At 41.5% G+C, this 12,521-nt stretch overlaps 1 protein-coding gene across 4 annotated transcripts in view; it reads right to left on the bottom strand.

Moving 5' to 3' along the window:
- The window catches only part of LOC122835349 (transcription factor SOX-6-like), a 143,918-nt gene that overhangs the window by 47,175 nt on the left and 84,222 nt on the right, over window positions 1-12,521 (bottom strand). For all 4 annotated transcript variants that reach the window (XM_044124351.1, XM_044124352.1, XM_044124353.1 and 1 more), the window contains 2 exons: window positions 5,232-5,404; window positions 1,495-1,563 (listed from right to left, as the gene is read on the bottom strand). In XM_044124351.1, the coding sequence (XP_043980286.1) occupies window positions 1,495-1,563; window positions 5,232-5,404 (242 nt within the window). The remainder of the gene's footprint in view (window positions 1-1,494; window positions 1,564-5,231; window positions 5,405-12,521) is intronic.

Raw genomic sequence — 12,521 nt, 5'->3', positions numbered from 1 at the left:
CCAAGACGGGGCTATTGTTCTTTAAATAAACGACAAAAAGTTGCTGTAACCCCGCCGAGGGGGGTTAGGACGGGTGGAGGGATTTATTGCTAAGTGGCTTTTACAATGAAAACAAATTATTTCTCCCGGCGTTCTGGAATGTTCTACGGAGAGGGAGAGAGAGAGAGAGAGAGAGAGAGAGAGAGGAAGAGAGAGTTGAAGAAAACAAATAAAACGAGCGGAAAGCGACAGCGACACAGCTGATGCTCCTGAAAGCCCCACGCAATAACGAGGCGCTCCGGAGAGCTATTTTCCGCACGTCCCCTTCATCCTCAAAACCAAACATGACACAGTATCCGCTGCCTCGCAGCGTGGAAGAGGATCCGAGCGGCAGATGGGGGGGTTTTATGGTCTCGCGCTCTCTCCCCCCGGGGGCTAAGAATCCTAATGAAGTCCGTTTGCAGCTTTATTAAGATCCAAAGGTGGGTCTCGCGGTAAAAACAAAAGAGAAGAAAAAAGAAAAAACTTAAGAGTGTGGGGATGAGGGGGGGGAAACAAGCCCTCATTAACTCCATCACACCTCCAGAGCGGCAGGGAGACGTGGCGGGGGGTAAAACATGGCACATCGCAGCGCCGAGTGTGCTCGGGTTTGGCTCGAGAGGCGATTTAATTTAGTCCGAGCGAGAGTAAAAAATAAATAAGCTGATCAAACGTGGAGCTAAATTCCCACGTGGCTATTAGCCGCAGCGTGCAAATTTGACAGCATTTGGCTCACAGTCGGGGGTCATTTTGGCGCTAAGTCTGGATGTGCGTGCAGCGGTTTGGAACGGAAGAGCATCAGGTGGCTGAAAACGAAAAAGATACGACTTCAAACCAAGAGAGAAGGCGACACGAGGAACACGACTGATAAAAGTTACAAAAACAGCTGCGATTTGATCAGAAAATATGGTGAGCAAAAAGGATTATTATTATTATTATTATTTTTTTTTAAGTGTTTTACATGCTAATATGTAAGGAGAAACACATGCTGTTGAACAGTCGAGTTAGGGGAGGGGAAAACAAAACGCCGGCAGGGAGGATTCTGGAGTATTGATCTTGGAGCAATCAGCATGGCTGAAGCAGCAGGTTAAAGATTCTCTAAAAACAGCGACCTTTTTTTCATGTATCTCCTCTCTATCATCACTTTCTTCTGCTTCCATTTAAGTCTTAACTAAAACAGAGTCAAGGTAAAGCAAGACGGATACAGAATAACACAACTCCTGTCATAAATCCTAATCTAATCTAATTCTGCCACTGTTTTGAGCAACCTCGGGAATCACAGATGGAGCTTTTTAAAAACATTTATTTTTGGTGACGTGCAAATTGAGTATAAAATCTCAGTTTTGCAAAAATATCTGTTTGGACATGGCTTGCAAAAAGGGAAGGACAAAATAACATCAATAACAAAATAAGAGTGAAAGATGTGAGCAGAAACATTTTTGAAATTTTTTTTTAAATGAACAAATGCCGACTAACCTGAATCTGTTGCTGGAGAATGTTGATCTTGTGCTGCTGCTGCAAAAGCTGCTGCTGTTGTCTGGCAATCTGCACACACACAATAACAACAAAAAATGATGTTATTTCTGACAACTTGTCATTGAAAGAGCTTATTTCAGAATTTTATATGAACCGGTAAAATAAACACAAAGAAAAAAACTAAAATACCTCAATGTTTCTCATGTGACATCTATGTCTGCACTAATCAGCTGATATCAGCATTTTAAATTGTCTGCTGAAGTAAGTTTAACTAAATATTATGAGCAAAAATATGAAAGTGAGCAATTTCAGCTCAACAACCTGTTGTATGTGTATTTTGAAGCTATCAATTAGCTGGGCTAGCAAACAACTACATTGGCTTTGAAAAGTCAACCCAATAAATCATTTGGTTCCTCTGTGGTAAAAAAAATAAAAAATAAAGGCAGCAATAAAAAGATAAAAACACAAAATGTCTGAATTCCACTACTGGCTAACAACTGGCTAACCATTAGCCTGCCGAAGTTAGCATCTGCTTCATTGGTTCCTGAGTGCTAAACTGAAGAGCTAACTGGATCAAAGTTTAAATTCCTACTGTGGTAAAAAAAAAAACCAACTGAATTTTACACTGATCAAATATTATTGAAAGTAGTTTGAAAAATATTGAAATTCTTAACGTAATTTTAAACAAAGAAAGCTTTTTTATGCTGCTTTGATACCAGAACAAATTTGGAATAAGAAAGTATGGAATATGGTCTATTTGGGGACATTTGGGTTGTCGGTAGAAAATGGCAGATGAAAATAATTATCTGTTGCTAACTGGCCAGGTTAGCAACTGGCTAACAGTTAGCCAGTTGCTAACCTTAAGGGCTGTTTTGCTACATTTCAGGTAAATGTTTAGAACTTGATCGGGGCGGGCTGTGGTGGCGTAGGGGACAGCCTAACCCACATTTGGAGGCCTTGAGTCCTCGACACGGCTGTCGCGGGTTCGATTCCCGGACCTGGCGACATTTGCCACGTTTTCTCTCCCTCTACTGTCATATAAGACACTAAAGCCCACAAAAGACCCCCTAGAGGGGAGAAAAAAAAAAGAAACTTTTTTTTTTTATGTTTAGAACTTGATGATTTCTACTTCATAGATCCAAAGTTGTCCTACTGATCAAACGTGGACTGAATTATTCTATACTTATCACAGATTTATTATATTTTGTGTATTTGTGAAACCAAAAGGGAAAAAAAAGTAGAAGAATCTCATTTCGTCTTGAGAGCTAACTGCTAACTGTAAAAGATGCAAAACAAAGTTACATAAAGATGTGGCTCACCTGAAAAGAAAGAAAGAAAAAAAAAAGAGTTAGAAAAAAGAGCATGTCGGTCATAAAGTCCAAATCTGGTGGATGTCAGGTTGGTGTGTTTGAGCTACTTGACCACGTGAGGTCGACGATACGTGCAACATCTATCTGGTAAAAGTGTGGTTCATAAAGACATCTCAAGTTACGATGAAGCTTTGAGACTGACATGTTTACAACACCTTGAAACATTTGGAGCCCTCTTACATACACTTAAACACAAGCATCTTCATTAACGTGAGATTGTTGAGTGTCAAACGCTTCTCCTCTCGTTAAAGGCTCTGGTGTTGTCCAGTGATGGCTGGCAGGGACCTGCCAGTCGTAAAAACTCACCCTCCTTAAAGGAGGGAACTTGTCGTTCGACTACCTCCACCCATTTTGAGAGAAAAAGGGGGGGGGGAAAGGAAAACAGCTGCTTCTCTCTCCTTATTCTTTTTCTTGAGGAATCGTTTAGTATATTTATTCCGAAACATAATTACAGGCTTCTGAATGGGAGGCGGCGCCCCATTTGCACACATGTCATATTTCATTAAAAGCAGATTTTTCTGGGGTTTGTCTGTAGGGCATTATCCTATCAAGTCTCAACAGCCAAATGACTGGCTGATATTGGAATCCGTCTTTCTTTTCACTCTCCCCATTTCGCCTGCTCCTTTGTAATGCTCTGAAAGGTGGTATGTGTTTTGACGGGAGGTGTGGACGTGTCCAAACAGAGCCTGTCGTATGCCAGCCCACGGTGACATGTCGACAAACAGCCAAAACAAAGCAGGAGCAGCGCACCTAAAACACCTCCCTGCTGGTGTTTGCTCTTTCAAATGTTCAGTCATTGACCTGAAGACTCATATCTGGGCTGACACACTGCAGCGAAAAGTTTTAAAGTCAGCAAAAAGAATGTGTACATACACGGCAAAGAAAAATAAAAGAAAAAAGAAAGTCCTCTTAAGGGTATCGGCGGACGACATGAAGATTACCAAGGCGTGACTGGGAGTTTTATAGACTTACTTAATAATGTGAAGAAACCGAGCAATTCCTTAAGCCTGACCACATACACAACTTTTTAATAGGAGCGCATTAAACTAAGCAAGACTAATTTTGCTAATTACACATAGCAGTACCAGAAAACAAAGCAGAGATCAAATATAATGACAATAAAATGGAGGGAGGAAGAAGAAAACAGGTTTTCTCTTTGGGAAATCCTCACCAGAGGAAAAGTCATTTTAGGAAAGCAGAATATTTTCCAAACCTAGAAGAGTTTTTGCCTCCAATAATGTAACTAGTACATACCAGTCGGCCTTTCGATACGTGTGTTGGAAGTTTTGTTGATTTATTTATGCATTTGTTAATATTACCTGCTAGGTTTCCTTTGTCAATAGTTGCATTCATTTCTAAATGAATGTATTCCTTGATGTGTCGGAAACGGTGATTTGGACTCGACTTGCAAAAACAATTCATTCAGATTCAACTTAGACTTACGTCTACTGCACGTTACAGCTTAGATTGGGCCAAAAAGCATCAACTATAGCCTTAGTCCTAAGTGAACCTGACATATTATTTTAATTAAGCTTTCACAACTTTTGTTAGTAGACCATTGTTTGAGTGAGAGGTGTAATTTCTCCCCGTTTTTCGCTTTAAACATCTTCCGGCTCCCTTTTGTCACTTGTTTTAACCACAAGGTGAGTCAAGGGCAAATCATCTGGGATGTGTGACTGACAGGAGCGGAGCAGGGCAGAGGTGTGTGTGTGTGTTTTATTGTGCAGAGCGCTGTGCTTGTTAGAGTCCAAAGAACATCCGAACCTTAATTTCTGTCTTTCCTCAAAGGGGTAAGCTGCCTGCTCCTATCTTTAAACTACGATAAGTAGATTATCGTAGTCTACTTATCGTAAAAATATCTAATTTCACTTTTCTGTGCTGCATATATTGTAGGATTATTAAATGCACCACCGAAACCTGAGTCCCATCTGAGCGTCAAGCATATAATTTCGCACTGATCTGGCCCAAATTTCAGTTCAATCTAAACTGTAGTTCACATGGAAAGACTTTAAAAGACCAAATTTGAGTTCAGAATAAACAAACATGGCCGCAGTTGGTGTCTTGAGCAGAACCCACCTGGGTTCCTTGAAACCAATTTTGAACCTTGGGGCCCATCAGACCTAACAAAATCCAAATGGCGTTCACACACACATGTTGGCTGGATTTGGATTTGTTTGGCTCTGCTGGTCTAAAGCCACTCTGATTTTTATTATCTACCTTGGTGCATCTAGAAACACGTCTCGTTTGAAAGTACGCATAAAACTCAAGGCACTTTGACATGAACAGGCGTATCTGACACCTTCTGAGCGGAGCTAGTTGAACCGTTCAGTGGTGTTGCCCACCAGCACCTGTCCGGAACGTTCATACCTGCTCCTGCTGCTGCCTGGCCAACTCCATCTGTTGCCTCTGCTTCTCCAGCTGTGAGGCGGCCATCTTCTTTTGCTCGTCGTGGGCGGCCAGCAGCTGCTCCCGCAGACTAATCAGCTGACCGATCATGGTGGAAAGCTGGCGCTCCTTTTCCTCGAGCGACTCGGGCGTACCTGCAGACACATTTGTAAATCAGTTCCTTATTTTTACTCAGAGGCCATTAAACGAAACACAATAAGAATGACGGTCGCTACGATCACATGGAAGTTACCGGTGAATGAAAAAACGCATGGAAATCTATTCCGACTAATCCGAAAAGAAAAGCTGAAAGCCAGATGGTAAGATTATTAGGAAATTCTCTAGAGTCAGAAGTTCTTAAGGGTGGTTCTTTTTCTCCAAAATTTCCCAATGGAAGCACTGCTTTCACAGATACCAGAAAAAAAAAATCAAAACAACTTGTTTGGGCCCTTGAAAAATGCTCATACCTCAATTCCTATAAATCTTCTGACTTGTTGTTACATCTCACTACTTATTATCTTCCGTCTTGTTCCTACACGCTGTCAACCAGTGTCTGCTCACAAGAACAATAAAATTAGATTGAGTTCACCTTTTGAAAATGGGTTGATGTTAAAGACTTTTGTCGGGTTTATGACTTAGACATTCTTGAGAGGTTTGTGGGCCGACACCAGAGACATTCCAGCTTTTACTCCGCAGTCATAATATTTCACACGGTAGCAAAGACAAAAGACGAGGCGGCGTTGCTAACATTTGCCTCTTAATTAACAAAGGAAAAGAACATTTCAATAGAGCATGAAGGAATCCTTCTCTCTCTGCCCTTGTGTCTTTCATAATGCTTTACCTGACTTATTAATACCAATTCTGGCCAACAGTAAGTGGGACTATTTTGTGGTGTAAAAGCTTGGTGGTACAAATCAAAACCTGCTGGTGGGATGCCAGGGAGAGTGGGGGAGTGGAAGGGGAAAAAGTGTAAATAAAAAACTGGGAAAACCAGCTCTTTACATCGGTTGAACGAAGCTGGAAAGTTGAACCAAACCATATCTCCATATCGTCACTTCTCAGCAAACAATCAAACCACTGTACAACCACAAACATCCTCATCCGTCAGCAGCAGAGGAGTCGACAATACGCTGCAGCCCTAAATTCAGTCACAGCAAGTCCAGCTGTAAACCCAACAGGTCCTTGGAAATTACCAAGAAAAAGTAAACCAACGAAGAAGAGGAAGAAGATATCCGTACTCATACAACAACATGTGTTCTCCAACTGCTGCGATAACGTTAAATGGTGTCCTGGATGTTGGACGCTTATTGTTGACTTCACCGACTGCTACAATCAGGCATTACGAATGAGGAAGCTGCGGTGTCGCCATAAGAAGGCGATGTGGAAGCAGCTTCACGTCTACGAGGTTGACCTGGATGTCCATTAATCATCCTGCGCATGCCTTCGTTCATCTCATGAGGAAAAAATGAATTAATTTTTACGTTTATTATTTTCAAAATAAACAAAAGAGGACAACAGGTGAGGCATCTGTAGCCTACATAGAAAGAAAAGCAGCCTCTATATTTTTGTGGTTGTGTCATTAAAGAAGTAAATTTTTCTAACTTTGTCTGCAGCAACAAGTTCTAGAGCTCAGATGCAGCTTCATTCATTTTGATTGACTGTGTGCGTGTGTGGGTGTGCATGTGTTGGTATGTCAATCTTGCACACGGACTGAAGTTTATTATGTTCAGAAGTTCCTGCCCTTGTGTGTGTATGCGTGTGTGCGTGGGGGCGTGTGTGTGTGTGTAAGGTCTTGCCTTGGGGCCATGTAGGGAGACTGTAGGGTGGCCCCCAACACTACCTGCATACTAACAAAGTCTCCATTGTGGTCTTGTCAGGCTACTATTGTACCCCAGACTGTCCTCCAACACAGACACACACACACACACACACTCTCATTCACACACACACACACACGCACACACGCACGCAGAGAAATTACCACTCAGTGGCCCTGACTCAAAGACAACATTCTTCTTTTCTCGTCTCTTTTTTAAGTTTTCATTTTCTTTTTGATTCTTACTGAAAGTCCTGCACATTGCAGTTACCTCCACGTTCAGATTCGCCCTAAAGCTTCATCTTTCTTCCCTTGGTTTGCCGTTGTGATTTACCCCACTCTCCTTGAGTTTTCTCACTTCCATCTTTAGTCTTAGTTCACTTCTTTTTTTAATGTCATTTATACATTTCAAGCCTTCTGCTTTTCTCCTGCTTCTCTTTCTTGCATCTCCATCTTCTGTCATCAACGTCTTCCTCTCTTTCTCCTGCTCCTCCCTTTCTAACTCTTCATCACTCGTCTAACCCTTCCACTGTTCTCACCGCTCCTCTCTGGCTGAATTTTCACTGATGGATGCTTTATAGCCATATAACCAAACACACACACACACACACCAAAAAATTAGACTTCGTTTGTGTCTTCGCATGTGTTTTGTTTTGTTTTTTTGCAAAAAGTGAAACCCTATTGTGTAATCTCAACAACTGCGATTACGGCTCCATGATTCATCTTTGCGGATTACGGGCTGCGCATTCCAGACGTGCTGCTGTGCGTTCCTTCGACGCTTTTTGGCACCAGCGACCTTAGGAGATATTTCCGCTCCCTATCCGTCAGGATTATTCCCGACGCTTGCTGAGCTCACGGGCCAAAACAGAAACGCCATTAGCTGTTTTCTCACTCAGTTTGGGCGATGCGGATGTTCCGGGTCTTAACCAGAACTCCTGTTTTCCTCTGTGTGTTTTTGTTTCTTTTTTACCGTTACGTTTAGTTTCGGTTTAAAACGAACCCCGACTCATTTTAAACCACACAATTATATCTATGTATGATTAAAAATATCCTCACAATAAGTCCACATTATTGATCATAATGAAGCAACATCGCCAGGTATATTTTTATAAGGCATCCTTCATGGTCATATATTTTTTTAAAGTCAATTGCTGGGGTCTGTATTTAATTAATCCAAACTGATTGCATTTTAATCAAATACCTTGCATCGACAAAATAAAAATTTTCAATTCAGAAACCATTTTTGCTTCTAAGTGATTGAATAAATGAAACATATGAACTCAAATACAACAATATTTATCTGATATAGGCAATATTTCAGGAAGCCCAGATGGTTCATCATTCTTTACAAACGTGGATTATGGATGCTGGCGTTAGCGTTAGCATCTGTGCTGCTGCTGCATGTGTAGCATATTTTAGCTTTGAATAGCTTCGCTGACAGGCTAACTCTTTTTAGCACAACTGGGACATAGCACATCATGGGATTTGGTGAAGGTATGAAGTCATTTGCAGCTACGCTAATACTACCCAAATGTTTCAACACGTTTGGGACAATTATAGACACTTTGGCTTAATTGCTGTAGACAGAGGAACCAGTAATGTTATATACCAAAGCAGCCTCACCAGGCCATTGAAATGACAAGATATGTAAACAATAAAATGATGAGGGTGAAAGGATTATGTAATGACTTGTTCTTGTCTATTTTTTAACTTAAACCTGAATGTTTGACAAAGGACAATTATTTCTGTCTTTCCTTAAGATACGTATCCATTAGTGCGAAACATAGTTACAATTACTAAACAACACCCAGTCTTCTTACTCAATTAGTGTACTTGTAAACACATTATAAATCTACAGTGTTGTGCTTTTTGAAGGTGACCAGCACAGGCAGCCTGTTGTGAGGAACCAATAAAGAAACGCCCTCCTACCGTTTATTAGCTTCCACAAAAGCTGCAATTCAATTCAATTACATTGTATTCATTCCCAGTGGACAATTAAAAAGGTGCAAGGATCAAAACCAAACCAAGCACATAAAATAACTTAAGAAATACAACAACAACAAAAAAAGAATAAATTCATGAGTGTTGTTGATGTTGAATACAGAGGTTTTGTCCATGTGTTTCTTTTGGTACCAGCACTGTCTTGACGTTTCTGACCCCGTTTACTTTTTTTTCCCTCCCCACCAGGGGGTCTTTTTGTGGGCTCTAGTGTCCCTTATATGACAGTAGGCTGACAGGAAAGGGGGATGGGAAGGGGGGAAGACATGCGGCAAATGTCGGTCGGGTCCAGGAATCGAACCCGCGACGGCCACGTCGAGGACTGAAGGCCTCCAAATATGGGTCGCGCTGTCCCCTACGCCACCACAGCACCCACCCCCACCCCCCTCCCCGTTTACTTTTTAACACAGAACTTCGTGAACCACTGCTCAGATAGATAAGGTCTTTGAAAAAAAAAAAAACTAAAAAACTCTGAGGCTGGGAGTTGGGTTTTTCCTAAAAAAAAAAGAAAAAAAAAAAAGACCAGCTGTATTAACAATTTCAGCTTAGGAAGACATCATGCGGTAATGTTATTGCGTAACAACAAGAACTGATCACATCTAATGTAAAATTTTCTTTATATAAAGGATATCCTGAAAGGAGCTTTCTTCTTTTCTCCTCTAGCAGAAGCTGAGACATTTTCAAGGAGACAACCAAACAGATTGAATTTTACTTTTTTTTTTTCATCTCACTTGTGCGTTAAAACTGTATTAGTCGACATGTTTAACCCCGATCTGTAGGCTGCGAGGATGTAACATCTAATCTGAAAACATTCTGGTTGCCGTTGACGTCAGTTCGCCCCTGCGGACGGACAGACAGACAGACAGTAACATATGTTTTCCTGGGAAAAATAAGAAATAACGGCAAAAAAAGTAAGATAGTGGATTAGACGCTTGAATGTGAATATGATTATTGCAGACAGATGTGCCAGCTCATGCATCTAACATTATAATGAGACACTTTCGATCCATCTGTTCTTTTGCTTTACTAACTGAGCTTTGGTGAAAGATTTAAATATAAATGCTGGAAAATAATTTAAGAAAAGAAAAAATACCAAGAGGCTTAAAAGATGGAAAGAAAACAGTGTGGATTATTAGGAAAGATTTTACACAATTTTGTTTCTTATTCCTTTTTCTTGCATCAAAATAATTTAAATTTAATGTTTAGCACAGATAAAACCTCTTACTTTTTGTTTTTCTGACAAATGAACATTTGAACATCGAGGTGCACTGATTGCCGGAGAGCGAAATCTGACGCTTTTTGAAAACTTTGACCTCTAACAGCTTCAATTTCTTTCCTTTTCCGGCATAATCCTGGGAATACAACTATCAAGACTTCATATTCTGCAGGTCAGACCTAAAGAAAACAGAAACTGGTACCAGCCAGGAAAAATACCTAAAATCTGTAAAATATTGCATGACAAATAAAACATGATCGGACAAGATTACAGAGCTTCATGAGAGACGCGGGAACTCTTTAGAGCTTCAGGTAAAATCTGCAGACGAGTTTCAAGACTGTGGCATGTCAACTAAGATATTTCTAGGTGACAGGAGAAATAACTCCAGAACAAATAACACATGGGACTCAGGTTTCATTCACACCGGCCCTGTTTAGTCTCCTTTAATCCAACTCCAGTTCGATTGTCCACAAAGTCTGGTTTGTTTGTGGAGGTGTGAACAATCAATCGAGCTCTGATGCCGACCAAACAACCAAACTCTGAGCCAACTCTTAAAATCCTGGCCCTTTGGCGTTTGTGAACGCCAAACGGACCTGAGACCACTCCAAAAGCAGGAAGCAGACTATAGCCACGGGCATTCTGGGTAAATGAGTCCAATATAAACACACGAGAAATGGCTCGTGGTTTTTTGCCAAAGACAAGAGAGAAATCCTACAACCTCTAAAATCTGATGCCACTCCATTTTTGTGAAGATGGAAGTTGCGCTCAGTGTCTTCTTCAGAGGTCTTTCTGTCTTTTCCTTCAGTAGCTTGAAGTGCAGCGCCGCCACAGGCGAGGAGGGGAATAGGCTTTTCAAAGAGTTTGTTTGGTTTGACCCAGTGCAGCGTGAAAGCGAACAGCAGCTGCTGAAAACGTAACAAACGTCCCAACTTCAGTCCCCAAACGTCCCGCTGAGTGTATCGGACCATCAGGCGTGAAAACACCCTGAAAGCTTTGAGGGGAAACAACACAGAACAGCACAACTAACCCCCCAAAACACTGAATATGTGTCTTCTACACAATTCCCACCAGAGGTTTCGAATAAAAGACACATTTACTGATGCGCGTGAACACACACTGCGAGCACTGATGAATTAACCAGGGTCATCGGTTTTCCTCGCCCTCAAAATAACTGTGACTTTACATGCTAGTTCAGGTTGTTGTGTCAGGAGGCACTAAGCAACAGTTGTGTTTGCGTATTTAGGTCAGCCAGACCGACACGGAGAAATAAACCGTTCCGCTCTAATCAGGGTGTTCCTCTTCAGTCGGGCGGGGGGGAACGGAGACATCTGTGAGCCTGTGTGCTCCGTGATGGAGAGCGTTCCTGTGCCCAAGCGTCCATCTCAGTGTGGAGCAGAAGGCGAGCTTTTACGAAACTTAAGTTAGGTACTTTGGATGACGTTAAGAGACAAATAGGTTTGACTTTTCCTTCCAGTGTCCATCAGTATTTCCACACCGAGGGTCTCAGCGGCAGCCACTGACTAATACCGTTTGTTGCATAATTGTATTAAGCATCCTTAAATGCAGGTTTAGAGACGAGACAGCAGACTGGGTGTGTTGGCGCTTGTCATTTTAGCTTCTGTAATTCCCAGAAGCACGACTCGAGAGGAAGGCTTCATTTCGAGTTAGCAGACTTGTAACAGATGTCCAATTATTACTTTGCAAAAGGTGCTTACGGATGTAAAAGCAGTCTCGTTTTTTTTTCTTTCTGCTAGGGTAATTGGAGACGGAGTTGGCCACAATTAAGAGAAGGAGGGGGGAAGTTTGGAACGGCTGAGGGGGGAGAGCAGATTTCTGGGTTGAAATGAAACTCAATGACTGGGCTGTTCTGCTGCAGAAGACTCTCTGTAGTTGATTTTTCCACAGAGGAAATTCTTGCCATTTCAACAGGGGACGATCACAAACAGTCTCTCTCTCTCTCTCTTTCTTTCTCTCACTGAGAGCATGGCCGTTAATGACGAACGTTAGAGCGCGCGAGCAGGATCCGCCGAATCATCCGAGACAGAAAACCTCACTCTGTCTGACTCCTCATCAGGTTTCCAAGGAGTGCAGATACTGCTATGTGACTTGTGAATTTTATAAAAGTACAGTATGTTTTTGCTTACTGCTTAAAGAAGATTACGTGTGACAAGACATGTTACCTTCAGTTATAAAAATGATGTTTTTATTCAACATTTCTTTGAAGAAATTTGATTAATTCATT

The sequence above is a fragment of the Gambusia affinis genome, linkage group LG08, assembly GCF_019740435.1.
Source record: "Gambusia affinis linkage group LG08, SWU_Gaff_1.0, whole genome shotgun sequence".
Taxonomy (NCBI): domain Eukaryota; kingdom Metazoa; phylum Chordata; class Actinopteri; order Cyprinodontiformes; family Poeciliidae; genus Gambusia; species Gambusia affinis.
This window is presented reverse-complemented; position numbering and strand designations above follow the sequence as displayed.